At 43.7% G+C, this 26,766-nt stretch overlaps 1 protein-coding gene across 2 annotated transcripts in view; it reads left to right on the top strand.

Annotated features, from left to right (window-relative positions):
* The window catches only part of IFT80 (intraflagellar transport 80), a 143,255-nt gene that overhangs the window by 27,556 nt on the left and 88,933 nt on the right, over window positions 1-26,766 (top strand). For both annotated transcript variants that reach the window (XM_053313030.1, XM_053313031.1), the window contains exons 4-8: window positions 529-639; window positions 2,772-2,840; window positions 18,596-18,705; window positions 20,175-20,264; window positions 22,332-22,469. In XM_053313030.1, coding sequence (XP_053169005.1) covers window positions 529-639; window positions 2,772-2,840; window positions 18,596-18,705; window positions 20,175-20,264; window positions 22,332-22,469 — 518 coding nt within the window. The remainder of the gene's footprint in view (window positions 1-528; window positions 640-2,771; window positions 2,841-18,595; window positions 18,706-20,174; window positions 20,265-22,331; window positions 22,470-26,766) is intronic.

Genomic DNA, 26,766 nt, shown 5'->3' with positions numbered 1-26,766 from the left:
GTTCATTTGTAATTTAAAAAAATAGTTGTTTATCCACTTTCATTAGGTGAGAAGTGCTTTATGGATAGAGATAACGCCTTCTGGCTTTACTGGTGAAAAGTACTTTATGGATAGAGATAACACCTTCTGGCTTTACTGCAGTAGAAGGTATCCTCTTATATCATACAAAAACATCCAGATATCTTTTATGGTTCTAGAAAACATTTTACATTTTGGAAGGATGTTCGTTCTCCCTCGAAGTAGGAGGTAACAGCTCACAAACTCAGAGAGAGTACCTTTATCTATTTTTCTTTTAATGATTGTCCTGTATCTGATAGATATTTCTTGTCATGTTAACATCTTGCTGCATTATTGTTTGTGAAACTGCTCCATTAGTGTTTTCTCCTCTTTTTAAAGATGTGTAAAACTGATTAATAAAAATTAAAAAGATGATTATGTTCTTGTACTTTAGTCATTACCTTAAATTTGTAAAGTAATAGCCTCCCTGTGTAAACACTTTTCTAATACAGAAATGTTAAACTTGTGTAGGAAAGTTCCATTTGATTTCCAAGACAGGAAGAGTGGAAAAAAGCGTAGAAGCCCACTGTGGAGCTGTACTAGCAGGAAGATGGAATTATGAAGGAACAGCACTTGTTACAGGTAAGAGCGTGGTGTTTTGTTGGTAAAAATCTAGAGGGAAAACCTGATAAGCAACATAAAGAATGTCTTCAAAATTAGAATGGCCTCATTTTTAAAGTATGACATTTGTAGCAAAGAATAGAAACAAATAACAATTAACGAATAATTAGCATGATTAAAAATAAGTAACATGCCGACTGAATTGTGGGAATCTGTATGGAGATGTCTGCCTTGCATAATAAGAGTTCAGCTGAGGAGTGTGTCCCTCCCCCCTTTATTGTTCAGCTAGAACCTTGAAGAATGTACTCCTATTTCTCTAGATCTAATTTCCTTCACTGTCACTCAGTTGTGTATCCAAGCAGTAGCTATGCTGATTTCCGCTTGTCATCATATATGTACTGTACTTTCATTTCCATTTTTGACTTGCATTACAGTCATTGCCTTTGGCCAGTGTTTTCCCACCACCTATGTTTGTTTCCCTGTTTCCTTCTCCTTTACTATTTAACATGTTGATTAACCATCATTCAGTATGACTCTTTGACTGCCCTTGAATAGCTGTTGAATTATCACTTTGAAATCCTTTGCATATAGGTACATATGCTTTGGTCATGCCCCATTTAGACTTTTGCATTGTACACTATTTGGGGCTACTCTTGAAAAGCATTTAGAAATGGTTCAGTGTGCTGCAGCCAAATTGTTTTCAGAGGCCTCTTGAGTGGATCATATCATCCCTGTGTGTTTGATGTTCACTGCTTCCTGTTTGATCCCTCGTAAAGTTCAAGGTGCTGGTTCTGACCTTTAGTAGCCCTCAGTAGCTTGGGCCCAAAATATTTTAAAGATCGTCTGCTTCCAAAAGATCTGGATCGCGATCCGTCAATGCCCATAAGAATGGGGTTCTGCGCCTGCACAGGAGCCACGCGGTAGCCATGCCTGAGCTTGTCGAAGTGCGTAGGCCACGCCCCCACACCTGGGCATGCTGTTTAAGGCAGGGCCATGGCGCGAAGTCCCTCAGTTCTTACTCACCTGTTAATATCTTCAGGGGGTGACCTGCACCATATGCTGCTGCTCATAGAAGCCCATTTGGCTGGCACCTGGGATTGGGCCTTCTTGGTGGTAGCACTCAGGCTTTGGAACTCTCTCCTTGAGAGGTTTGTACTGCCCCCTTCTGACCTTTAGTTATCTGCTAAACATGTCCCTGTTTGGTCAGGCTTTCGGAACTGCATACAGTTGAGTGGGCCAGTATTTTTGATGCAGTATAAGATTCTAGTTCTGCGATAGTTCTTCTTGGGCAGTGTCCAGACTAAGCACCTCTGAAATTAAGGAGACTTAAATGTATTATTATTGTTGTTTATTAATCTTATTGATTCCAGTGGTACTTAGTTACAATTACAATGGTGCTAGTTTGGATGTTTATCCATTTTTTAAGTGTATCTTATTGAGTTTTTATTTTGCTTTGTGTGTGTTTAAATTATTTTGTAAGGTGACTTGAAACTTCAGCAAGAAAATGGCATATAAATCAAATAAACACAGGACTGTCACAAGCAACTTTTATTTTGATAGAAATTATTTGATGCTTCAACTCTCATATGCATTATATTAATTTGAGCATCTTGTCACATCCTGTCTGTTTTGGCACAATATGCCGATGCTAAGAGAAAGAGAGAGACTAACTTCCTTTTTCTCCCACCCATGCTGATGTAGTACAACAGATGTAATGTTAGCAGATTTAGAAAACGTTTGAACTCACACCACCCCTGCCATTTAATCCCAGTGCCCTGAAGTAACCACCCTCTAGGGAAACATAGCTGTGTAAGGTGGAGAATGCATCCCCTCCCATCCTATACATTCCCCACTTCTTGGGAACAAATAGGGTCAAGCACATTCTGTCACCTCCCACATGAGAATCACTAGCAACTACATCACTTCTTCCAGTCCATTTAAGCCTCCTGACCCACCCCCAACCACCAACATACCATGCAAATGGGAGCATGATTTGTTGAAATTATTTTAGAGTGACATAGGAATTACAGATGAAAGATGTGTCATTTAAGTCCACAGACAATTTTGATATATAAACCCAACCTAAAATATACTGAGTGTTAAGTTTTTAATTCTGTTATTTGCAATGACTGCTAAATTATATTTTGTTGTAGTTGGTGAAGATGGACAAATAAAAATATGGTCTAAGAGTGGAATGCTGAGATCCACTTTAGCACAACAAGGTAAATTGTATTTTTTTATTAATAACTTTGATACACCTTTTGAAATCAATTCTAATATACTTCCAGAAATCTAGAAGCTAGAAGACTCTTTACCCAACTTCTTTCACACTCTTCTTTTCCAGCTTTGTGGGCACTCATACCAAAATATAACTCCTTATCTCAGGGTTTGCTCTCTCTCCATGTCTTTCCCCTTCTTCACCATCAGCCTCCTTCCTAAATATCTCCTGAAAGCTGGTACAGATCTTGTGAAGAGCTGAGTTCTTGTCTTTTGTGAACTCACCCTCTCACGAGACCAAATGGCAACAGGTGTCTGGGTTGACTTCCTCCCTCTCTTCTGTCTTGGGGCTACCTTGTGACTGCCATGTGGACCCAGTCTCTGCAACAATTGCTCCAGCTGACTTCTCCTTGGCCACACCTCCTTGGCTAAGTGGGTGAGGCTGTGCTTGACTGCCCATTAGCCACAGTGTGTGAGTTTCCCCACATAGCACATGAGCCAAGACCCGCAAATGCTTTTCCCTATTCCCAAAGGTATTTCATACATATGCTTTTTGAACAATAGCCCCCCACCCCAGTTCCATGGAAAATAACTTTGAAAATATTTGCAAAGGCAGTTCTCAGATTGCCATGGGGGTGTTTTTAACATAAACAAACAAATATTCTCACAAATCCCACTGGGCTGCTGCAAGAATCATCTAGATAGGGGCGTGCACGAGCTAAAAATAATGGTTTAGTACAAATTTGAATTGAATTCCAGCCAAACCACATGATGCCAAGCCAGTTTGGTTGAACCAGCCTGCCAGTCTGGACTGTGACTGAACGGATTCAGCGGGTAATACTTGTAAAGGGCAATCCAGTGAGGATTCCCCATTACAAGTACAGGGGTGAGGGACCTTAGCTCCTGTGAAGGGGGGGCGGGCAAGAGAAGTAATGAAAGGGTCTGCTTACTTGCCCAAGTGGGCTGCCCACACTGCCACTCGATCCCCCGGCATAGCCCATAGCTAAAGTGCATGCGCGCTCCTGCCTCTTTTACCAAGCTGCTCGCTCGGTGGCAGTTTAATTCTGGCCTTTGCAAATGACGAATGGCAAATGGCGTGGCCACGCAATTGACATCCGCTCATGTGTGGAGGCCAGAGCCTCTGAGCCACCACCAAGCAGGCGACTTGTTAAAGTAGGCAGGAACATGTGCAGTTTAGCTATGAGCTGTGCCAGGGGGGCACGCAATGGCACAGGCAGCACATTTGGGCGGATAAGCAGACCCTTTCACTGCCTTTCTTGCTGCCACCCCTGACGGCCTGTTCGGCACCAAACCAATCTGTCCAAACTGGGCTTGGTTCAGTTTGATCACAAACTGAACTGGCCCCGGTTTGCCTGTGATCGAACCTCAGAACCAGTTCGGCACCGAACTGTTCATGCACACCCCTACGTATTAAGTAGGTCTTTGGATCCCCCCATAAAGTAGGTCTTTGGATCCCTCAGTTAAGCAACTGCAGGCCTGTTTCCAACCTTCCGTGACTGGGCAAGGTGATTGAAAAGGTGGTGGCCTCCCAGCTCCAGGCAGTCTTGGAGGAAACTGATTATCTAGACCCATTTCAAACTGGATTTCGGGCAGAGGTTGTGGGGTGGAGACTGCCTTGGTTAGCCTGATGGATGATGTCCAGTTGGGAATTGACAGAGGGAGTTCAGCTCTGTTGGTCCTTTTGGATCTCTTGGCAGCTTTCGATACTATCGACCATACTATCCTTCCGGAACGTCTGAGGGGATTGCAGGGGGTTGTCTCGCTTTAAGGGCGGGGGTTTTTACTTACCCCTCCTGCCACTTTCCCCCATCCAGCGTTCCATTTTACAGAGAAATTTTCAGGGCGGCAGCGTTCCTCCCTGCTGCTCTTGCCCCCTTGTTGACCGGTAAAAGCGGAAGTAACTTCCGTGCATGTGCCCGCCACGCAGTGTACGCACGCAACGTGTGATGTGTGCGGTGGGTAAGTGCGCATCAGCGGCAGGCGCATGCACGGAAGTTACTTCCACTTTTACCAGTCAAGGGGGCAGGGGGGGCAGGGAGAAACGCTGCCGCCCCGAAAATTTCTCTGTAAAATGGAGCGCTGGAGGGGGGAAAGCAGCAGGAGGGGTAAGTACAACCTCCCCGCCCTTAAAGCGACCCCCCCCCCCCCGGCGGCAGACTGCCAGATCAGACAACTTGCGAACCGGTTCGCAGGCCTCTAACATGGCCTGCAGACTGGTTCGTGCACATCACTACTCAGGGGGGAAGTAACTTGCCTAGCAAGCAAGAGGTTGCTGGTTTGAATCCTTGCTGGTATGTTTCCCAGACTATGGGAAACACCTATTTGGGCGGCAGCGATATAGGAAGGTGCTGAAAGGCATCATATCATACAGTGCGGGAAATGGCAATGGTAAACTCCTCCTGTATTCTACCAAAGACAACCACAGGGCTCTGTGGTCGCCAGGAGTCGACACCGACTCAACGGCACAACTTTACTTTACTTTGCCTGCTTTTGAGTGTTCTCAGTCTGTCAGCTTTGTGATCACAAACATCTGCTTTTAAAAAGTATTTAAATGGCAGTTATTGGACTTGTCATTCTTGAAGCACTCTGAGCACATAGTAATTGTTCGGTAATAATACCATCACACAGTTCTGCTATGACGCTTGTGTAACAGAATTCAAAAAGCCTTCCACAGAGTTGTAACTAAGTGCAGTTGGCTGCAGCTTTAATGACACAGTGACCAGCACAATATTACACTGTGAGCCACCTATACTTCTTCTTTTTTTTTAATATACTTTTTGAGCCACCTATACTTCTGAGAATAAATCCAAAAAGATATGACTCTCCAGGCCACTGTTACAGTTATTAGGCCATTAGCCTAGTTCAAAGTCAAGCTGGAGTAGAGTAGTTTTTGTTCAGCAAATCTAGAGAGCGTTTGAAAGCTAAATGAATTCTATTGGAAAGAAGGTGATCAGTCTCAATACATGTGGTTTCAGCTGCTGTTGCACTCCCATTGATCATTGCATAATAATGAATTCATTTTTTGAATCAAACAATATTTTGTACGTTTTTTAAATCAAACAATTCATCTCTGTAATAAAGTCCAAATTCTGCCATGGTCACATGTAACTGAAAAGTGAACATCCATACTTGTAAACAATTCTGTTCTAGAACTGTAGAACAGAATTATGTTCTTGAGCTGTCAATTGCTTAAAAACATGAATTAATTTATTGCCACTTAAGTGATTGATTAGATTCCATGTGCTTGTCACTTGCTGGATTAAGAACCATGACCATACATCAGATGGGCATCCAAATGTGAATCTGAAAACTCATTTGAATAGGGATAGGAATATATCTACTTTGCTGTTCATTTCTTTCAGTGGCCACATTCTGGCACAGTTTGTCACATATAAATGCCTTTTTAAAAGCACAGTTAAAGGTAGATTGAGATTTAAGACAAAATTATGACCTACAGCTAATGTAATTTTAATTAAATGCATTTTGGCACAGTACTTCTATAGCTTTAAGGTTGTAGAATAAGTGTTTGAAATATTTTGTATTCATTTTCCATTTCCAATTCTGCTTTGTCTTTGTACATTGAGATCATGCATCCTTTTGACATTAAGAAGCCACATGCAGCTGGGTTGGGTGAAATGTCAGGGCTTTTATCTCTTTCCCTCTCAACGAAATTATATACCTTCTCTCAGCCTTTGGTCTTCATTTTCAACCACAGAAGTAAAAGATTTTTTTCTACCTCTTTTAAGGAAGTTCATATTTCAAATATGTTTTATGCATTTGCTCTGTAAAAAGCAATATAAGCTAACTAAATGTACCTGTTGACATTTAGTTTTATATAAAACTCTGTAAATACAAACATATTCTTGTCTTATTCTTTGCAAGATCTGACTTTTCACTGAAATTATACAGAAGTATAATGTGTTCACAGAATTTAGCAATACTGGATATGCGTGTTCTGATATTTTTAATCATTTAAAGCAGGGTTTCTTAACCTTAGGTCCCTAGATGTTGGACAACGACTCCCATCATCCCCAGCCACAAAGGCTATGGCTGGTGATGATGGTTGTAATCCAACATCTGAGGGACCCAAGGTTAAGAAATTATAATTTAATGTGTGTATGTTTTTGAAAATAACTAAAAATTATCCAGCGGAAGTTTGTGAATGTATTTTAAAGTATTTTAATTGAAATAGCTATCTATTATATTAATTCTCCTGGGTGTGCCTTGGAATGTGCGTCCCAGAGCCCAGCTGATTGGCTGGGCAGCGGATGCGCCTGATTGGCTGAGGCGCACCCAGGAGGATTGGTTGCCGCCGCCACGGCCTGACCATGGAGGCCAGAGGTGGCGGGCCTGGCCCAGCCACGGAGGCAAGGCCCAGGAGCGGGGAAAGAAAGAGGGGGCAGAAGTGGCAGTGGGGAAGAGAGGTGGCTGGGCCCAGAAGCAAAGACTGGGTCAGAAGGAGGAGGAGGTAACTGCTGGCCCCAAAGAGCGCACAGGTGCTCTGTGCAGGGTCAGCTAGTCTATATATAATCCTCTAAGACGTACCCATGGCTAATCCCGTGTGTGGTAGTTTTTACGAGAGTTCACAAGCAGAAGTACCTGATTGGGCAGTGAGGATTCCATATGCAGATAGGGAGGAGGAGTCTGACAGCAGAAGCACCATGGTGATTGGGCAGTGGGGATTCCATATGCAGATAGGGAGGAGGAGCCTGTGATGTTTAAGGTCAGTTGGAATGCAACTGTTACTGGTCGGAAGATGTTCTTGATTGTAGAGGAGAGGAATCTATCTATCTATAAAAGGATAGTGGGCAGGGGTCTGCGAAGGTGTCGTGAGGGAGGAAAGAGCCCCTTTAGGAGAAGGAGGCTGCCGTTGTGTGAATTACATGAGGAAACAAGATGAACAAGATTTGTTAACTCAGGGAGGGAGGGAGGGGGAGAGAGAGAGAGAGAGAAGAAGGGAGGGGAAGAAAGACAGGGGAAGAACAAGTGGAGGAGAGAGAGCGAGAGCGAAAAAGAAGGGAGGGGAAGAGAGAAAGAAGGGCGAGTGAGGGACAGGTCCAAGCTTGTCAGCGGCCTGAGGAGAATGACTGACTATGGTGGCAGCAAGGAAGGGCCCAGTCAACCACTGCTTCTGTTTGCGGCTACTGAGGCCATTGGCGCAGGCAGGCAGACAAGGGATGGGCCCAAGCCTGTCAGAAGCCTGAGGGAAACAAGCGGCCATGGTGGCAGCAGAAGCAGTGAAGAAGGGCCCGGTCAACCGCTGCTGCTCCTGTGGGGAAGAGTGGGGCTCGGGTGAGGGTGAGGAGGTCTCTGGGGATAGGGGGCTGCAGCTTGGCTAATAGGCGCCAGCAGCACTGCAGCCACTATCAAGTGGGGTGAGGGGGAGTAAAGGGATGGAGGAGTGACCTAGAGGGTGGTGGTGGAAGCAACGGGATGGAGGAGCAGGAGTGCGGTTCAGGTGAGGGTGGAGAGATCTTTGAGATGAGAGGGATTGTGGCAGAGGGTGAGTTAAGCTAGTTCTTATTTGTTTTTGCACGAAATTGCCTTATCACAGAATTTCTCTGTTATGAAGAATCGTCATGCATAATAGAATTATTGGTGGAATATTAAGATAATCTTTTATTATCTTAATAAAATGGCTTCAGTGCCAGTGCCGATGTTGAAAGATCCATCCTCAACATCGATAAGTGCTGTCCATGTCCATGCATCAACACAGAAGGAACTCGTGGTAGCAGCATCGACATCGAAAAAAGCTTTGTCTGCTGCATCACTCTCAGCATTGAGATCACTGACGCTGAAGCCTCTATCCTCACCAGCGTCTTAACTTGGCACCGATATCGAGAGCTGTTTCTTTGACCCTGGCAGCGACACCATTGAAGTCCCCATCAACTTCATGTTGATGCCAAAGGCAAAACAGGTTGACCTCAACATTCAACGCACCAGATACTGTAACATCTCCATGCCAAGTGCCAGTTGCTTTCGAGGTTGTAGTGGAGGACTTTCCTGGTGTTGAGAGTCCCAACATGGGACAGTCTCCTGATTATCCCAACATGGCACAATCCCTACTATCTCTGTTGGGCTCCAACACTACCACCCCCTTCAAATTTTAGGGGATTTCCACATTCCGAAGAGAGAGAGGCACGTTCTCTGCATCCAGATACTGCCTATTCAGCATTGGCTCATACAAATCAACAAGTGCCCTATGCATTAATGGCAGCACAATTGGCCACCTTCTCGTCTTGGCACGCATGTGGATTCTCTCATGGCATTTTACCTGCTGGGCAAGCAAGCGTCTTTGGCAATTATTCTCCAGGAGTGGCTCACAACTTATGCTGTAGATAGGTTGTAGAGATCTTCAGGGTTCAATAAAAACAATCCTCTGACCAGAGCTTATTCTCAGACTTCTCCAGTGTGCACACTGGCTGGGGGTGATGTTTAGTACCAAGCAAAGTCAGGATGACAGTAGCTGCAGCCACACAGACCCTAGCAGAATCTCCTCCACTGCCAACACCTGTACAGGTTGCAAAACAGACCCAAACCAAGGAGAAGCAAGTTTTATCTTCAGCTACAGGCAGAGCAATAAACAGGTGGAGGCCCAGAAGCAACGACTTTGAGATCAGCAACAGCCCATCATACCTTCTACCAACAATGGACGCATTGCTAACATCAGCCTTCCCCAACACCGCAATGCTGAGTACGACTGCCTGCAACATCTATCAGGTACAAACACCTTCAGCCATCCACGGGGGCGTATCTAGGTAAAATAGCGCCTAGGGCAACCACTGAAATTGCGCCCCTGTCCAAACAGGGATGATAGGACTTGTAGTCAACAATATGTGGAAATCCTTGTTAAAATGAACACTGTACCATCTAGACATGGTTTTTGATCAAAACCTGAAAACATGAGCCATCTCTGTTAACTCCTGACTGTTCTAAGTCTTTATGTGAGGATTCCCTATAGGAATCCGGGCTCCTATAGGAGACCAGTAAGTCCCACTGAAGCAAGGAAGATAGATGGGGAGAAATAGAGAAAAGATCAAGAATTAGCACTATTCCTCAGGAGAAAAAGAGGGTTGGGAGAGAGAATGAGAAATCTGCCTCTTGGTAAAATTTTAAGATAGATGAGACATGCAGGGGCTCAAGGAGCTCCTGAAGCTATGCCCTAGTCTGTCCTAAAAGTCATTCTCCCTGCTCCCCAATGTGGAAGTAGGGCTGGTTGTGGTCTCTCACTGTACTGAGATTAAAAAACACTCTCTGCAAGTGCTCAGAAGCAGGGTCATTCCTAGTGGGGTGTGGGGCTGGGGGACAAATCAGCATGTGCAGGGCCTCTTTAGCATTTCATATCATTACAGAATCATACTGATTGATGACATACAGTGTAAATAGTGTGAGTGAGGTTTTTGGACATGTCCAACCAGTTTGGAAATATAATGCATTTCTAAAGAAATAAAATTAAAACACACAACACATGCTTCAGACCTTCTGGGTTGCAGAACAACTTGAACACAAGTGCATTTATGAATGAATGAATATAATATTGTTTGATCCAGAAGTTTTTGTAATTTTCTGTCATGAAACAAGCCACTTATAGGGCTTCTTAGACAGTTTTTTTTTTTAAAGATCAAATTTTCCAATCTATTTCAAGTTAAATATTCAGACTTCTCAGTCTCCCCCGCCCAATCAAAACCCTATAGCAAGCAGATCCCTATATATTGGGGGGGGGGAGGTAACCACAAAAAGGAATTCACATCATACCTCCATTAAGCAGGCAAAGGCTGGTCTGTGCTGCTGGCCAGAGAGAACTGCGGTGGGTAAGAGCAGCTGGCACTCGAGCATGCTTCAGGGAGGCCTGCACGGAAGCCTCTCTGGAAGCCCTGCCCACCCGCCGATCAGCTGAGAGGCGGGGAGAGAAGGAGCTGCTTTGTTGCAGGCTGCTAGGCTGGAGGCAAGGCAAGCAGGAGAGAAGGTAAACAGGGCAGGTGGCTGAGGGGCCTTGGGGCTGGGCAGGCACTGGTGTGGTGCCCCCCCAGTGGCGCCTAGGGCACGTGCCCTGGGTGACAACCCCCCCCCCCCGCCCCATTACACCACTGGCTATCAACAACATCAGATTGGCAAGCCATGCCCAAGCGTAGCACCACATAATATTGGACCGATGGGTGTTGAAGATTGTCTCTTCACTATAGAGTTCAAGACATGATCAACTTTCAGAGGTCTATGTTTCACGAAAGCAACTCCTGCCCTACAGAAGGAGGTACAGGAGCTGTTGAGCAAAAGAGCGATTGTCCCGATACGATGGGCACAGAGGCGGGAAGGGTTCTACTCCTGCTACTTTCAAATCCCCAAAAGGAATGGTGGAATTCGGCTTATAATGGACCTGAGATATCTAAACAAGTTTGTCTATGTGAAGAAGTGGATGGTGATGTTGCAAGACATCCTGCCACTTCTAACTCAGGAGTGGTGGCTTACAATGTTAGACCTGTGGGATGCTTATTTTCACATAGGGATCAAGTCTTCATATCCAAAGTATCTAAGATTCACGGTGGGGACCTCGTTTTACCAATACCAGGTGCTGCCGTTTGGCCTCTGCACTGCCCTTTGTGTTTTTACAAAGTACAAGGCAGTGGTGGTGGCGCATCTCTGGACCAATGGGCTGGCAATTTACTCACATCCAGATGACTGGCTTCTGGTGTCAGAAGACAGAGAAGGATTACTTTCTCAGATACAGTACTTATTGCACCTTCTCCAGGACCTTGAGATAGAGGTCAACTAGAAGAAATCTCATCTAAAGCCTATGACATTGATCTCCTACATAGGGGCTGTTCTGGATACCCAGACAGGAAGAGCCTACTTACCACAAGAAAGATTCCAGGCCATAGCGGATCTTGTACATCAGTTCCAGTCTGATCCATGTGCAAGACAGATTCAACACAGGAACATAGGGAGCTACCATATAGTAAGTTAGACCATTGGTCTATCTAGTTCAGTATTGTCCACACAAACTAGTAACGGCTTCTCCAAGGTTTCAGTCAGGAATCTCTCTGTCCTATCTTGGAGATGCCAGGGAGGGAACTTGAAACTTTCAGCTCTTCCCAGAACGGCACCATCCCCTAAGGGGAATATTTTACAGTGCTCACACATAGTCTCCCATTCAAATGCAACCAGGGCAGACTCTGCTTAGCTAAGGAGACAAGTTATGCTTGCTACCGCAAGACCAGCTCTCCTCTCCTCCTAGGCCTTATGGCCTCCTGCAAGACGATGGTTCGGCATACATGCCTGAAAATGAGAAAATTGCAGCTATGGTTCATATCCACCTTTCATCTGAATGTAGACAACCCCCAGAAACTGTGGGTTATTCCACAGCAGATCCTCCAGTCATCGAGTTGGTGGACTCATGCAGAGAATCTACTGCAAGGAGCCACGTTTCAACTGCACTCTCCTTCTGTGTGGGTGACAACAGATGCCTCGCTGATGGGCGGGGGGCATTGCAATGGCAGCTTGGCCCAGGGACAGTAGAGTCCCTTGCAAAGACAATTCCACATAAATTTCCTGGAACTCTTGGCAGTTTTTCAGGCCATGAAGGCTTTTCTACCAATGCTCAGAGGGAGAACAGTGCAGTTACACTTGGACAACCCAACAGTGATTGTCTGCCTAAACAGACAAGGGAGGATGGTGTCCAGGTCTCTCTGCACTTTGAGCATACAAATTTGGCACTGGTGCATCAGGAACAGCATCACCCCTTTGGCCATTCACGTAAAGGGGGCGGAAAATGAGTTGCTCGTTCATCAGGGAAGAAAGGCACAAGCGGGACAAGTACTTGCTTCCGATATTCAGAGCTTGGAGGTTCCCCAAAACAGACTTGTTCGCGATAGCACTCAATGCCAAGTCCATAAGGTTCTGCTCAAGGGCAGGCCATGACCCACATTCATTAGGGGAAGTGTTCCTTATTGACTGGTCTCAACAACTATCATGTATCCTCCTCTACCTTTTGTAGGGAGAGCCGTGGCACATATTCTGACCTGCCGAGTCAAATGCATCCTGATCACTCCATGGTGGGCTCGACAACCATGCTTTCTGCATCTACTCACACTGTCAAGGCACACATACAGAAGGCTTCCTCAGTGCCAAGATCTTCTGTCGTGGGAAAACGGTCAGGTACTGCATGCAGAGGTGCCCACTTGACAGCTAACAGCTTGGAAGATAGGCTTCTAAATAAAATCATCTTACTTAACCAGAGGAAGCCTTCCACTAGGAGAAACTATGCTAGTAAATGGAAGAGGTTCACTTGCTATGCAGCCTCAAATGGCTTTCACCCTCTGAAAGCTACTGTCTGTCAGGTCCTGCTGTACCTAACCGCACTAAAGATCTCCCTCTTTCTAATGTCTCCATAAAGGTTCACTTAGCATCAATCGCAGTTGGCACCCGGGATGGGATGGAAAGACAGTGAGCGGGTCTCACGATCCGTGAGACCCGGTTTCAGTTGGTGAGCAGGAAGAGCGGGCTAAGCCCGCTTTCCCCGCTCACGAGCGGGGAGGGAGCCCTGGGCAGCTGGATCGGCCGCCCACACGATGGCTGGCTCTGAGACGGAGCCGGCGGGGGCTGGGGAGCTCAAGGGCCACGCGGCCCCCGGAAGACCCAGTATGCCCTGTGCGAGCGTGCAGGGCATACTGGGGAGACCCCCGAGCCGGGAAGCTGCTTTTAAGCCTCCCGGCCGGGGGTCTGCTCACAAGCAGTTAGCCTGGGTTTGCGGAGCACTTGCTCCACAAACCCGGGCTAAGAGGTGGGCTACAGGAGTGGGTTAGCCACTCCGGAACCACCGGGTTCAGCTACGAGCCCGGTGGTTCTAACGATCACAAAAACCGGGCTAGGATTTTCCTAGCCCGATTTTTGTGATCATAAGAATAGCCCCAGTATTTTCCCACCCCAGGTGCAAAAGCTTTCTGAAGGGTCTTGCCAATCTGTATTCTCCAATAAGACAGCCACTGGAACAGTGGAGTATATCCTTGGTACTTTTGGCTCTGACAGATAAGCCCTTTGGGCCCTGACTACAGCTAGCCTGAAGTTGGTTTCTCTGAAGACTGCCTTCTTGGTGGCAATTACAACTGCCCACAAGGTGAGTGAACTTAGAGCCCTGAGGATGGATGTACCTTGTGCATGTTTCTACCCAGATAAGGTGCTGCTACGTCCTGACATTACTTTCCTACCTGAGGTTGTGACAGACTTTCACATGAACCAAAACATTGTGCTTCCTACCTTATTCAGTTCTCCAAGCATGGCTCTTGAAAAGGCTCTGCATTCCCTAGATGTTCGAAGGGCTCTTCTGTTCTACCTATCAAGGACAAAGATGATCAGAAAGACGAAAAAGTTGTTCATATCCTACAAAGGATGGTCTATGTGTCAGGAGTTGTCAAGACAAAGGCTATTCCACTGGCTAATATTGCTAATCCTATTGATTTATAAGTTACAAAAAGTACAGCTGCCTAAGTCCATCAAGGCACATTCAACCAGAGTTTACAGTGACTCAGTGGCTCATTAATCTGGCATATCATTTTGGGACATTTTAGGGCTGCAACCTGGTCCTCAGAACAGCCCTTTGTAAAAGCACTATGCCATTGACTTGCGTTCTGCAACAGACACAAATTTTGGGAGAGGTGTTCTCAAAAGGGTTTACAGTGACACTACTGCTCCCTCCTCCTTTAGGAGCTAACTAAACACCCATTCTAATGAATTCAATGGATCACGCCCCAGATAAACAGGTTGCTCACCTGTAACTGATGATCTGGTAGTGATCTGTTGACATCCGTTAGACCCTCCCAAACCTTTCCTCTGCAATAGTGCTCAAATCTTCTTCGTAGAACTTACCTATTGCTCCAAAGATCTTCGACTGCTTTGGCGATCTCCAAGGAACTGAAGTGCTGGCGCTTCCTCCCGCCTTAAATAGCTATGTGGTCATGTGGGGAGGGGCACAAGCGCCAAGAGGAGCTGTGGTACTCCACACCGACAGGCTTGAGTGCAGGCGCAGAACCCATTCTAATGGATGTCAACAGATCACTACCAGATCATCACTTATATGCGAGCAAACTGTTTTTCATCTCAATATTTTTAGCAATATGCTTCTCAAATTATTTCATTGCCTTATTGTTTGCTTTACATTTTGTGGTGCCATTCCCTCACAAATGGTATGCTCTCTTCATTATTTTTATTTTTATTTAACAGGGAACAATGGGTAACTCAAAACTCCCCATTGTTCCCCATGGGTAGTTCCTAGGGACACAAATGTGCATTCGGTGGTAGGGCACAATGGGTGTTACCTACCACCCAACCCACAAAGAAATGGGCAAGCCACAAAGAAATAGGCAACCCACAAAGAAATGGGCCCTATCCACCCCCAGCACAGTACCTCCAGTGACTGTTGCTGGTGTCTATCTTACGTTTCTTTTTAGATTGTGAGCCCTTTGGGGACAGGATTCCATCTTATTTGTTTGTTGTTTCTCTTTGGCCCTGAGCCATTTTTGGAAGGGCGGTATAGACATGAAAAAGAATGTTGTTCAATTTTAAATGTAGTATTAAAAAATAAAATGTTTTATCTAAAGATTCAGAAAATGCTCAATTTTAGTAAAAGTACTTAATAGTTTTGAACAGTTCTCTTAAAATCAATTGGAAAATTCTATAGTTGTACATCACAACATTTTAATATTTATTGGACTAGCATCTTATTTTACTGATGGGGTAGTTTTGATATCTGCAACCAGCCCTTTAGTTCTATATTTTTCTTCAAGGATGCATGCAGAGTTCCAGCAACACAGATGACACTGTTGGAACAAAGATAGGTCACATGTGGCATCTTTCATTTTTGATAAGCAAAATCTTGCTATTGAAAATGTAGTCTGAGATTTTTCCTCTGGTTTTAGTGCATATGAAAGGAAGCAAAGTTTCATAGGTAACCTCTTTAACCAAACCCCATTTCATTTTTTTAAAAAAGCCCTGTTTAAGTTGATATATATTTAATGAAGTATTAGGACTTAAGGTGTATTTGTTCTTTTTTGTTTTCTGTTGAGGTATTTATGATGGATATTGGTATTGATGTTTGTGGATTTTTAATATTGTAGTTATAGGTAAAATGTATTTCTAATATATATTTAATGTGGTAATGTAATTAATTCAATCAAGCCTGGGCAAAGTAACAGTCCTTTTAGTCCAAACCTAAAGCAATAACTAATATATGTCAAAAATAGCACTTTCAAGCATGAGGAATGCTGCTTTGTTAACTAGCAAGAGACTCTTGTAATTAACATCTATTCCTTAACTTTTCCTGTCTCTCTTAGCAGAAATCTTTATCAAGTCTTCCTACTTGCCACCCCAGGCTGCTGTTAAATAATAGTTTTTATAAGAGTCCCCCACCACTGCTCTTCCATGTTATAGCTTCACTATTGTTGTAGCAATGAGAAATTATCAGAAAATGGTACTGTAGAAACAGTGTCATTCTGTTGCATGAAATGCAGCTGGGTTACACACCCCAAACTAGAGAGAGATGGGTTCATAATGGCCTTGGGATGAGGGTATTGGTTCTGTATGAGAGAGGGCTCATACCTGGTCCTGAACAAGGGACCTTTGGGGTGTCAGGCAGAGATTGAACTTAATACACTACCACCAAGCTCTGCCCAGCACTGAGTTTGGTTAGCCTTCAAGCAGGCTATGTAATAATCCTTCTCATCTGTAAGAACTTTCAGGTTTGATCTGGTTCTTTCAGTTGAACAGCTAAGGATTGGCTTATTGCTGTTGGGGATGTGCACTCTCCCACAACTGTTCCATAAGGGAGGCACTGACATTACAGGTGCCCTGACACTGAGACTTTCCAGACTTTCCCCAACACCATGCTGACAGCGCAAATCACACCCACACATGTGCAGATGCCATGTGTGTGCTAGCGCCATATGGGGGTACTTGAGCCAAGCACCGCCCCAGCAGGAAGCTGCATGGGACAGCGGAAAGCAGGTAACGACCTTTCTTAAAGCTCCCGGCTCCCCTCCCTGCAGCACTGAACTGGTTTGGTGCCAAAACGGTGCTCGAACTTCGGTTTGTGCACACCCCAATTGCTGTTTCCTGCCATTGTTGTGCCCCACCTCTGATTGCCCTTCCTGCCCTGCTTGGATGCATCTATATAGTTCTAAGCCCCTGACTCACAATAACATTGAGTTTGATGATCCCCCTGACCCTCAATTGACCATTCCATATATTCTTATTTGTATGGTAGAAATTTAGTCTGATATTCTGCCTTATGACAGGGACTGATGTTGTTGATGAGAGTTTAGATGATAGTTCAGCAGGCTCTATAGTTGGACGTGTGGCTCATACCTGTTGGTGCCCAGGGATAAAATATGCCCAGATCAACATTATGCTAAATAAAACATACGCTAAAATATCATATTCAAGTAAAGGCTTAACGGTACACGAAAAGCCAATCTAGATAGAAGGTGCTGCATTGCCTTCAAAAGTGGCTCCGGCTTTGTAGAGTCTCCAGGGGAAGGGAATTATGTTATTACAGGGCAGCCTCCAAGAATGTTTCCCTATGTGTCCTTGCCTTCTGAACTTGCTGTAGAAAATAATCAAGAGATTTTTCATGATCAAAGATGCCGCACCCAGACTTAGGGTAGGAAGCAGTCAGTCATGTATGAAACTATGTCATTTTCCAGCCCTTTCCCTCTCACTGTCACCAATTTCCTTTCATTTATTGCAGTGTCCTTTCACTCACTGCCATCTCTCTCTCTCTCTCTCAATCTCTCCAGCAAATACTTATTTAAATTTGTCTTTTGACCCCTGCACATTATACTTACTACTGGCTGTCCTCCAGGAGTCTGTTCCTTTCACACAATATATTCTGATTTCTTCCTGCTTGCCTTTGTCCTTGTCCTGGCTATCTTTCTGGACTAAGTTGCTTCACCATGCTATGACACACTAGGATATACGTCTTCTGGCAGCCCTTCAAGACCAAGTTTCTACTTAGCAGGGAGTTAACTCCTGCTGTTTAAACCTGGAAACTGCAGCTATGTGCCAGACATGACACAAAGATTAAGCATTTGTTTTAAATCTAAAACCCTGTGATTATTAAAGCAGCATACAAATTATGTCTTTAAATTCACACATTGGTGTCTTGACTACTGATGTAATCTTCAATGTTGCTGTTGACAGGATGAAGGGGAAAGCAGAGTTTACCTGAAGTGTGTAGCTTGGCAGTCTGACAAATCTTAATTTGTGTATCCTGTGCCACACCTTTTAGAGTAAGATGGGAAAAGTAAAAGACAAATTATTGGAGTCTGCTAAGCAGATTGGAATTAGAAGATTCTAAAGAGAGGAAACAACAACAGATTACAAGTGTTTGCAACTTATAGATGGAGCCTTAGAAGTTGCTTTAGCTAGAGCTGCGTGCAATTGATGACTTGCACTGGCTTAGCTAAATCAGCATCTAAACCTGTTTGCCTTTTGGCCAGTAGGAGTGTGTCTAACTGGCACCCATGGATCTGTCCTGCCATGTAACTTTTGAGAAAGTTTTTTTTAGGAGTCTGTGTGCAAACACAGTTCATCTTATTTACTGCTACTGCCATCCGTTTTACCAAAATGTATAGATTTGCCTTTTTAAAACCTAGAGCACTGTTAGTCGATATCTCTACATATTAATATTGTATCCGACTAATATATCCCAGCTTCTTTGTTTTGTCTGCCCCTTTCTCTTGGTTTTCTACAGGAATGCCAATTTATTCAGTAGCATGGGGCCCAGATTCAGAAAAGATTCTTTACACATCAGGAAAGCAGCTGATTATCAAACCTCTTCAGCCAAATGCTAAAATTCTGCAGGTATTAATGTGAAACTGCATGCATTATTTTATTATGTTGCTGATTATTTATACAGTAATCAGTTCTGAATGCATTGGATCTGATTCACTCTGATTCACAATCTGAATCTTCTGCTGGGAAGCTCCATGTTTGCAGGAGTGCTTGTAGGACTTTTGAAAATAACTTTTCACAGTAATAGTGGTAGTAGTGTTACCATTCACATCAGAGAATTCTATAGAGAATAACTTTGTAATGTGGCATTCCTTGTGTGAATCAGAGTGGAGTTCTGTGGTGTGAATGTGCTCCAAAGTAGCTGCATCACAGCAATTATGTCCCAGTGAAACCAGTGGGTAGATTGTTCACGCAGTGCTATGATCCTAATTGTACTTCTTTAGAAGGTAATGGAGTTAAAATTCTGTCATAGGTTTAGTGCTTATATAAGGCTCTCACAGTGCAATGCTGAACACATAAATACTATTGAATTTATTGGAGCTTTCTCCCTAGTAAGTGTGATTGAATGGATATAAGGTTCGTGCATTCATCCTCTTTACCACAGTTACGTTTGATGTTAACAGTAGTTAAGATTAACAGAATTAGTCAGATTATGAAAACAAAACCAGCATGAAACGGCAATGCCAGTGTAACTATTAAGAATGCCAGGGGAAGTGGGAATTTGTACTCCAGTGGGAAAGATCTCTGGGAAGATAAGATCCCACCTTGCAGCTCACTCCTGATTGCTTAATCATAGTTAAGTAGTCTGGAGTGTTTCATGTGCATTAGTCCAGCATCTTAGCAGAACTGGCTAAGACTTGCAGATATGCTGAAAAATGGAAAGTGAGCTGATAAAGCTATGTTAAATAACCATTAATCCTGCACGGCAGAATGGAGTACATTTTGTATGTACTCAGAATTTACAGAAGTATACTTTGTTTTGTTCGTAGCTTAATGTTTATATTTAGTGAAATATTTATTTATATATTTATATACCACTCTTTGTCCTAAGACCTCAGGGCGGTTAACAACAAGATGAAACAATATAATTAAATAAAGCAAACATAAAAACCAGATAAAACAATAGAACTTGATAAAAAACATAAAAACAGAACAAAATGCAGTTAAAAATTTAAAAATAACAGGGATTTATATATACCGTATATTACATTAGCCAAATCTTTACAGTATATAGGAAAATTGTGGCATGTATATAAAGTTTATTGATTTAACTCTATCTGCACTCACATTACATTGTTTATTTGTTTATTTGTTGTTTTTTTAAGAGGATCTCCATTGTCAAATCAAATTGTCATTTTTTCAAAATGGTGGAATTAGCTTGCCAAGCTAAAACTACACCCAGCTGATATTTAAGGTTGTTGGACAAGTGTTATGTACATGGTATAATATCTTGCAATTGAAGCTCCTCCTAACATGGAAATAATTTTTCTGTATTGTTGTGTTACCTTTAAATTTATTTTATTTTTTTCTTTCTCCAGTGGAAAGCACATGATGGAATTATACTAAAAGTTGATTGGAATTCTGTCAATGATCTTATCCTATCAGCTGGTGAAGACTGTAAATATAAGGTGTGTATTTTTAATTAACATCAAAACATGAAATTATTTCAGTAGACTCTGTTAGACAGTGAGGTCCACCAAAATCGGGCTAGGGGAGCTTAGCTCAATTTCGGTGGACTGTGAGAACCACCGGGCTCGCAGGCGAGCCCGGTGTCCTCCAGGCGGCTAACCCACTCCAAACCTGGGTAATTTTTTATCGTGAGTTGCCGTGGCGCGTGGCTGCTGTGGCCACCTAGAGCAGACTGACTGCTCGTCTGTGGGGAGAGTGGGCTTAGCCCGCTCTCCTTGCAAACCCCCTCATGGCTCTTCTCACCGATCGTGAGAAGAACCTCCCTATGCTACCCACCAGCACTGAAGCATTCAAGTAAATAATGGAAGTAAATTATATAGTGCATATTTTGAAATTGCTTTTGTTTCATGGTATGACAGCAAGCCTTATTTATGGCTAAATACAGTGGTTGGTATTCTGCACAATGCAATATGGGCAGTCTGAACTACCCACCCTGGTGTGGGTTTCTAAAGTGATGATACTTCAATTGGAAATAATGGAAGTATTGCCACACAAGTGTGATTGTGCCATTTTCAGTATTAGCACAAGAGCGCTCTTGTGTGTCTCTGTGGACATTGCTTTAGATGCCTGAAGCAACCTGGGCAGTTCAGAACTGGAATTTCTGAACAACCAAAATAAGAGTACTTGCATCAGAAAAGTATCTAAATACATCGGACATAGAATTTTGGATGAAATGTCTGTGGGTGACATCCAGACCTTTGGTGCAGTGGTGCACCATGGGCAGACGTTTCTTTCATGAATGGAAGGAGAGGCTGTCTTGCAAAAAAATCCCAGTATGTGGGTGAACTGAATCTCAGAATCCTCAACAATGCACAGCAGAAATCTAGAAATCTCCCTGTGTATCAGGGGACTCAGGAGGGAAGGTTTTAAGTTCACAAAATGCATCTGCTTGATCCTAATCCATACCTTCAGGATCTTATCAGCTATAAGGAAGTCAAGCAAGCCCTCTTCCCCTCTCCAATTTCCTCCTTTTGATTCCCTCCCCCCCCCCTCAGCTGACACCCCAACATCCCACAGGTCCTGGAAACACTGAGCACAAGACCTTGTCAGGCCCATGGTTTTTAAAAATAACTTATTTTTCTTTAATTTACAAACCAATATACTTCTGAAAATCCAGGAATTCCCCAAATATACAGAAACCACTAGCTTATTTTAAGGAGGCCTCATTTTGCTTCCAAGCGGATAGGTAATGTGACCACTCAGATTGGGTATGCTTTTTGTCTGTCATCATCACTTTCTTCATTCTCCTGTGTAAGTTAATTACTGTCTTTCACTCCTACAGGGAAGTAAAGTTCCTCATGGGTGGCAGGGGGCTCATTGGGGTGGGAACAGAATTTGCCCACCATCTCCACCACTGATTGTCAACCAGAATTACCACAGTGGGGAGATATCCTCTCTTCCTCTGTCTTCTGAAGGCAGTTCACTTGGTGTTGAGAAGGGTGAAATGTGTTTCTGAAGCTTTCTTTCTCCAATCCAAAAAGACCCTTGGAACCAGCTTCAGGAACATTGCCTCTTCCCCATTCCATACTGAGTGCAGTTTCTGGTTTAGGGGCGGGGGGAAGGTATTGCTTACTTCTTTCTCTGGAGCTAGATGATGTTGTTTTTTTGGGGAAGGAGGGCAGGGTGTAGTTTAGAAGAAAAGACCTGGCCCCATCCCTTGCTCTCCCCGGCAATGACATTAAATTTTGGATGAGGGGTGAATGGAGAAAGAATGTTCCACCTCTGCCTCCTTGCTATTCCATCAGTAATTGAGGCTTTTGTCATTGAAATTGATATAACAAGGGCCAGGATCAGGCCAGCTTGTCCATTTGGAAATGGGTGTAGTAAGTTACAGTGGAGAAAGTAGTAGAAGTTGCTATCACTTTCCCTTTAGATGAAATACAATATACTTTTTATGGTTTTGACACATGATTCATATTCAAAGTAGTTATATGCCTTTGAAATAATAGAGGTTATTTATAACTATCCATCCATCCATAGAGATTATTTGGCTTTTTTTTTTTTAGGTATGGGATAGTTATGGTCGTCTGTTGTATAGCTCACAATCACATGAATACCCTATCACTTCTGTCGCTTGGGCTCTAGACGGGGAGTTATTTGCTGTAGGATCTTTTCATACCTTACGACTTTGTGATAAAACAGGGGTAAGTAACAACTTTGTTTCAAAAGTAAAGTTTTCTAACAACAAACTAAACTCTTCAGAAAATACAGGTAGCTTTTGATATTCGCAGGGGATCTGTTCTTGCTTATAGGCAGGGATTTGGAAAGCGTGAATAATGAAACCTTTAGTCAATGGGAATTGGGGGGTTAGGTTCCTAGAGTGAATAGGAAATGGGGTGGGGGTTTAGGTTCCTAATAAAAAAGCGGAGGCGGGGAAGTAAATGGGCAGAAATAAGAGAAGACAAGGACAGTACAGGAGGGTCTTGATAACCATGGATTTGGTATTTGCAGATTCGAATATCTGTGGTCGGGTAAAAGACACCCAACCTCAGCATACATGGGGTGGGGTGGTGGTGGGAACCATGCCGACCTTGCATATCCTCAGGTCAGGGGTGACCAGAATGGCCACAAAGGTCATTTCTGGCCGCCATTTTGTGTTTTGGAGCCACAAAATGGCTCTGTGTGTGTGTGTGTGTGTGTGTGTGTGTAACTGTGTGTGGTTTTCAGGCAATTTGGGGGCATTCTGGGGCACAGCATGACAAATGGGGAACAGCAAAGCATGGTAAGGAGCTTTCCTCCACATTTTCCCCCAAATTTGGCTGATTTTCAGCAATTTTTGACAATTTTGCCAACGACCAGAAACGTAACCCCCGCAATCTCATAGTCCCTAATGCTCCTGTACCTTATGCTCCAGCTATACCCCCACAACCCCCCAAATGGTTGAATATTTACCTTTAAAAAAAGAGAGAGAGACAGCCACAAAATGGCTCTCTGCTGGAAAATGGCAACCAGAAATGACATCAGAAGTCATTTCGGGTTCATTTCCATCCACTCAAAACCACAGATAGGCACGTTTCGCATTTCGCCTCTTTTTCTAGGCAAATGAAACTGGGTCTCTAAGACCCAAGATACGCAAAACCATGGATACGGAGTCTGCAGATAATGAGGTCTACCTGTATACATGACTTGAAAAAGAACAATTCTGACTTTTTAGATGTCCGTCCATCAAACAATATATGTTTTTCTCTTCTTCAGTGGCAAAGCAGAATAGTAAACATTTGCACATGTTTCTTATATTTCCACTCTGAAACTGGATATAAATTACTGAATTCAACGGCTGTTTCAGTTTCTCATTCTCTTATATCATGATGTGATTATTTAAATTGCTTTGAATCTGCTAAAATATACAGCATTTACAAACTACTGCTTCCATTATATGTGTCAGATCTTTATGTTAGCCAGGTTTTTGCTGATGTCTGCATATTGGTCATTGTTTGCATTGTCTTGAGTAGTTTTGAGAAAAGCTGGTGGTTGTTGTGAAAGAAAGAGAGGTAACAAGCTTATAAAATTCCCCTCCTCCGAACTGTTTCTTAAGAAGTGTATTTGCTGCTGTATTTTAGTGTGGTATATTAAAGCTGGTGGCTCATTCCAGTAGTAGTTTTGAATGTGTTCTTTCATAAGGGAGGACATCTCTTTTCAAGCAACTATGAGACTGATCAAAAGAACCTGTAAGTTGAAGTAGTTGACAGAGTTGATTAAATGTCCATGAATCAAATGAAGGTCTACAAATCAAATATGTCCAGGATTACAGTTGTTCCAAGGAACATAAGAACAGCCCTGCTGGATCAGGCCCAAGGCTTATCTAGTCCAGCATCCTATTTCACACTGTGGCCCAGCAGATGCCTCTGGGGAGCCCACAGGCAAAAGGTGAGGGCATGTCCTCTCTCCTGCTGTTTCTCCCTTGCAAAAGGTATTTAGAGGCATCTTGCCTCTGAGGCTGGAGGTGGCTATAACCACTAGACGAGTAGCCATTGATAGACCTGTCCTCCGTTAATTTGCCTAAGACCCTTTTAAAGCCATTCAAGCTAGTGGCCGTTACCACATCCTGTAGCAGAGAATTCTATAGATTAATTATGCACTGTGAGAAAAAGTGCTTCCTTTTGTTGGTCCTAAATTTCCCAGCCTTTAGTTGTGCTGAGGACAAGGAGGTGTGTTAATGGGGACAGCCCCCATGCTGGGTGGGGGTGAGGCAGGTGGCAGTACTTTAGGGGTGTGTATCTCATCAGCTGGACACATCTTAGAAGTCAATAGGAATATGTGTTGCTGGATGCAGGGGACCACTGCACAATAGGGATGTGAATGAAGTGTGATTCACAGCATATCCCCAGCATCTTTGAAACAGAGGAGAGCAGCTATACCTGCTCCCCCGCCACTCACCACCACTTCCTGTATCAGCGGCACTCCTCCCAGATATGTTTGTGTACCAGCAACGCTCTCCCCCAGCTGCCCTTGCGCAATGCCGGCACACACACATGGCCTCTGTGCATGCATGGCGTCATGGTATGGTTGCTTTGTATACAGCTCTATGTGTTTTTGTACGTATTGTTATTCTCCCTCCTCTTGCTATCCCTGCCCCCAAGAACACAAGTTGCTGCAAAGTCAAAATTCAAGTAAAAAATTAACTCAAATTTTATTCATAAACTAGCTGGGCCAGGTACAGAGCTTCTGCACCTCTAGCTGCTTGCCCTGCCACTGCCTGCCCACCACAACCTGCTCACTGCCATTTTCCCCATCGCCGTTGTTTTCTCTCCCACCCACCCTGCCTGCCCGGCTTCTTCCTTCCCCTGCCTGCTGGCCCACCCACCGGCCAGCTGCCATTGCCACCTTCTTCCCTGCCCATCGTCACTGCTGTTTGGTCTGCCCGTCCACCACTGTTTTGTCCTCCCTCTCGTCCTGCCACCGGCTGGCTGCCCACCTGCTGCCGTTTTCTTTGGCTGCCGCCACCATTTTCCCCTCTCCCACCTGTCCTGTATCTGGCAGCTCTCCAAACTCTCACAAGAGCTGCCATGCATGGGATTAACCATGGATACGCCTAGAGAATTAAATATATAGAACATAGATTAGGTCTTGCATGTAAAGCAGCGTAGAGCTCTGAATCTGACAAATTTCTCAGTCATAACTTCAAGATTTTTTTTTAACTTAAAATGATTTTAAATATTCTAGCTTTTCAATTAAGAGGTTGAGATATTTAGTGTTATTTTTTTAAACTTTTAACGTGTTTAATACTAATCTTTTTGTTTTATCTTTGACTGGGCAAAAGATAAATGGTTATTTCTATTTTGAATTGACTGGGAGTCTCTGGCAAAATCATTTAGTTTTAGAGCTCTTAAATCATAATCTTTTCAGACAAGAAAGTGTACTTTTCAGAAAATAAATCACACTTTTGTGCCAGAATAATTGATTTTCCAAAGACAGTGTTTGCAGCTGAAGCATTAAAGTAGATGTGAAAAGTCAATACATCACTAATCAATCACTGGGGCTAGTCTTTGTTACACTGTTTCACATCTGCCGTTGTATATTCTACTTGATCATAGTTTAGTATACTTTCCTAATAAAGAGAGAAACAGAGTGTTCCTATGGGTAACGGCATGAGAAGCTGCAGAGTACTAACTGTATAACAATGTGGCTATCATCTTTTTCTACCACTATACCACTGCGTGAAAGGATTTGATGCTAGAGTAACTTCACTACATGATATTCTAGTTTGGTATTAAAGTGCATAATACTCAAACTGTAAAGAACCGCACACATTTCCATACTGGCTTTCTAAAATAACCTTTTAAAACAGATAAAACAGATAATAAAAATAAATAAATTGCCCCCAGAGCATAGCCAGGATCAGTGGGTGAGCCTGGCAGAAAATTGCTTTTGCTGCTGGGTTGCCGTAATGTATTTATTTATTGGTTGGTTGGTTGGTTGGTTGATTTGTCAAATTTGTACACCACCTCAAACTTTCATCTCTGGGCGGTTAACAACAACATAAAACAAGTTAAAATGCACACAAAAATCTTAAAACAATTTAGGCAATCTAAAAGTTAAAAATAGATAAAAATTTTAAAAGCCTGGCCGAAGAGGTGAGTTTTCAAGTGCTTTTTAAAAATTGTCAGAGATGGGGAGGATCGTATTTCAGTGCCCAATCTCGGTGGCACTGCAGCGGCAAACCCACTTGTGGAGCCTCCCTCCAAAACAAGGATAGGAGAACGAGCACTCTGCTAACCTCGTTTTTGCAATCATCTGTCAGCCGAGGCTGCAAGCACCCATGGCTTGCAGACTTGGGGAGGGGGGATCCCCAGGGAGGGGGGTGACACATCCCAACACCCTGACCCTTGGAGCAACCAGCAGCATCTGGTGATCATCTGGGCGGACGATCCACCCAGGGGCAAGGACCTGCTTGTCTGTGGGGAGGTAAGCTTTTTGAGGTTTCTTCTCCTTGCCTCATTG

Source organism: Hemicordylus capensis, chromosome 3, assembly GCF_027244095.1.
Source record: "Hemicordylus capensis ecotype Gifberg chromosome 3, rHemCap1.1.pri, whole genome shotgun sequence".
Lineage (NCBI taxonomy): Eukaryota > Metazoa > Chordata > Lepidosauria > Squamata > Cordylidae > Hemicordylus > Hemicordylus capensis.
Note: the sequence above shows the minus strand (reverse complement) of the source record. Positions and strands in the feature narration are given on the sequence as shown.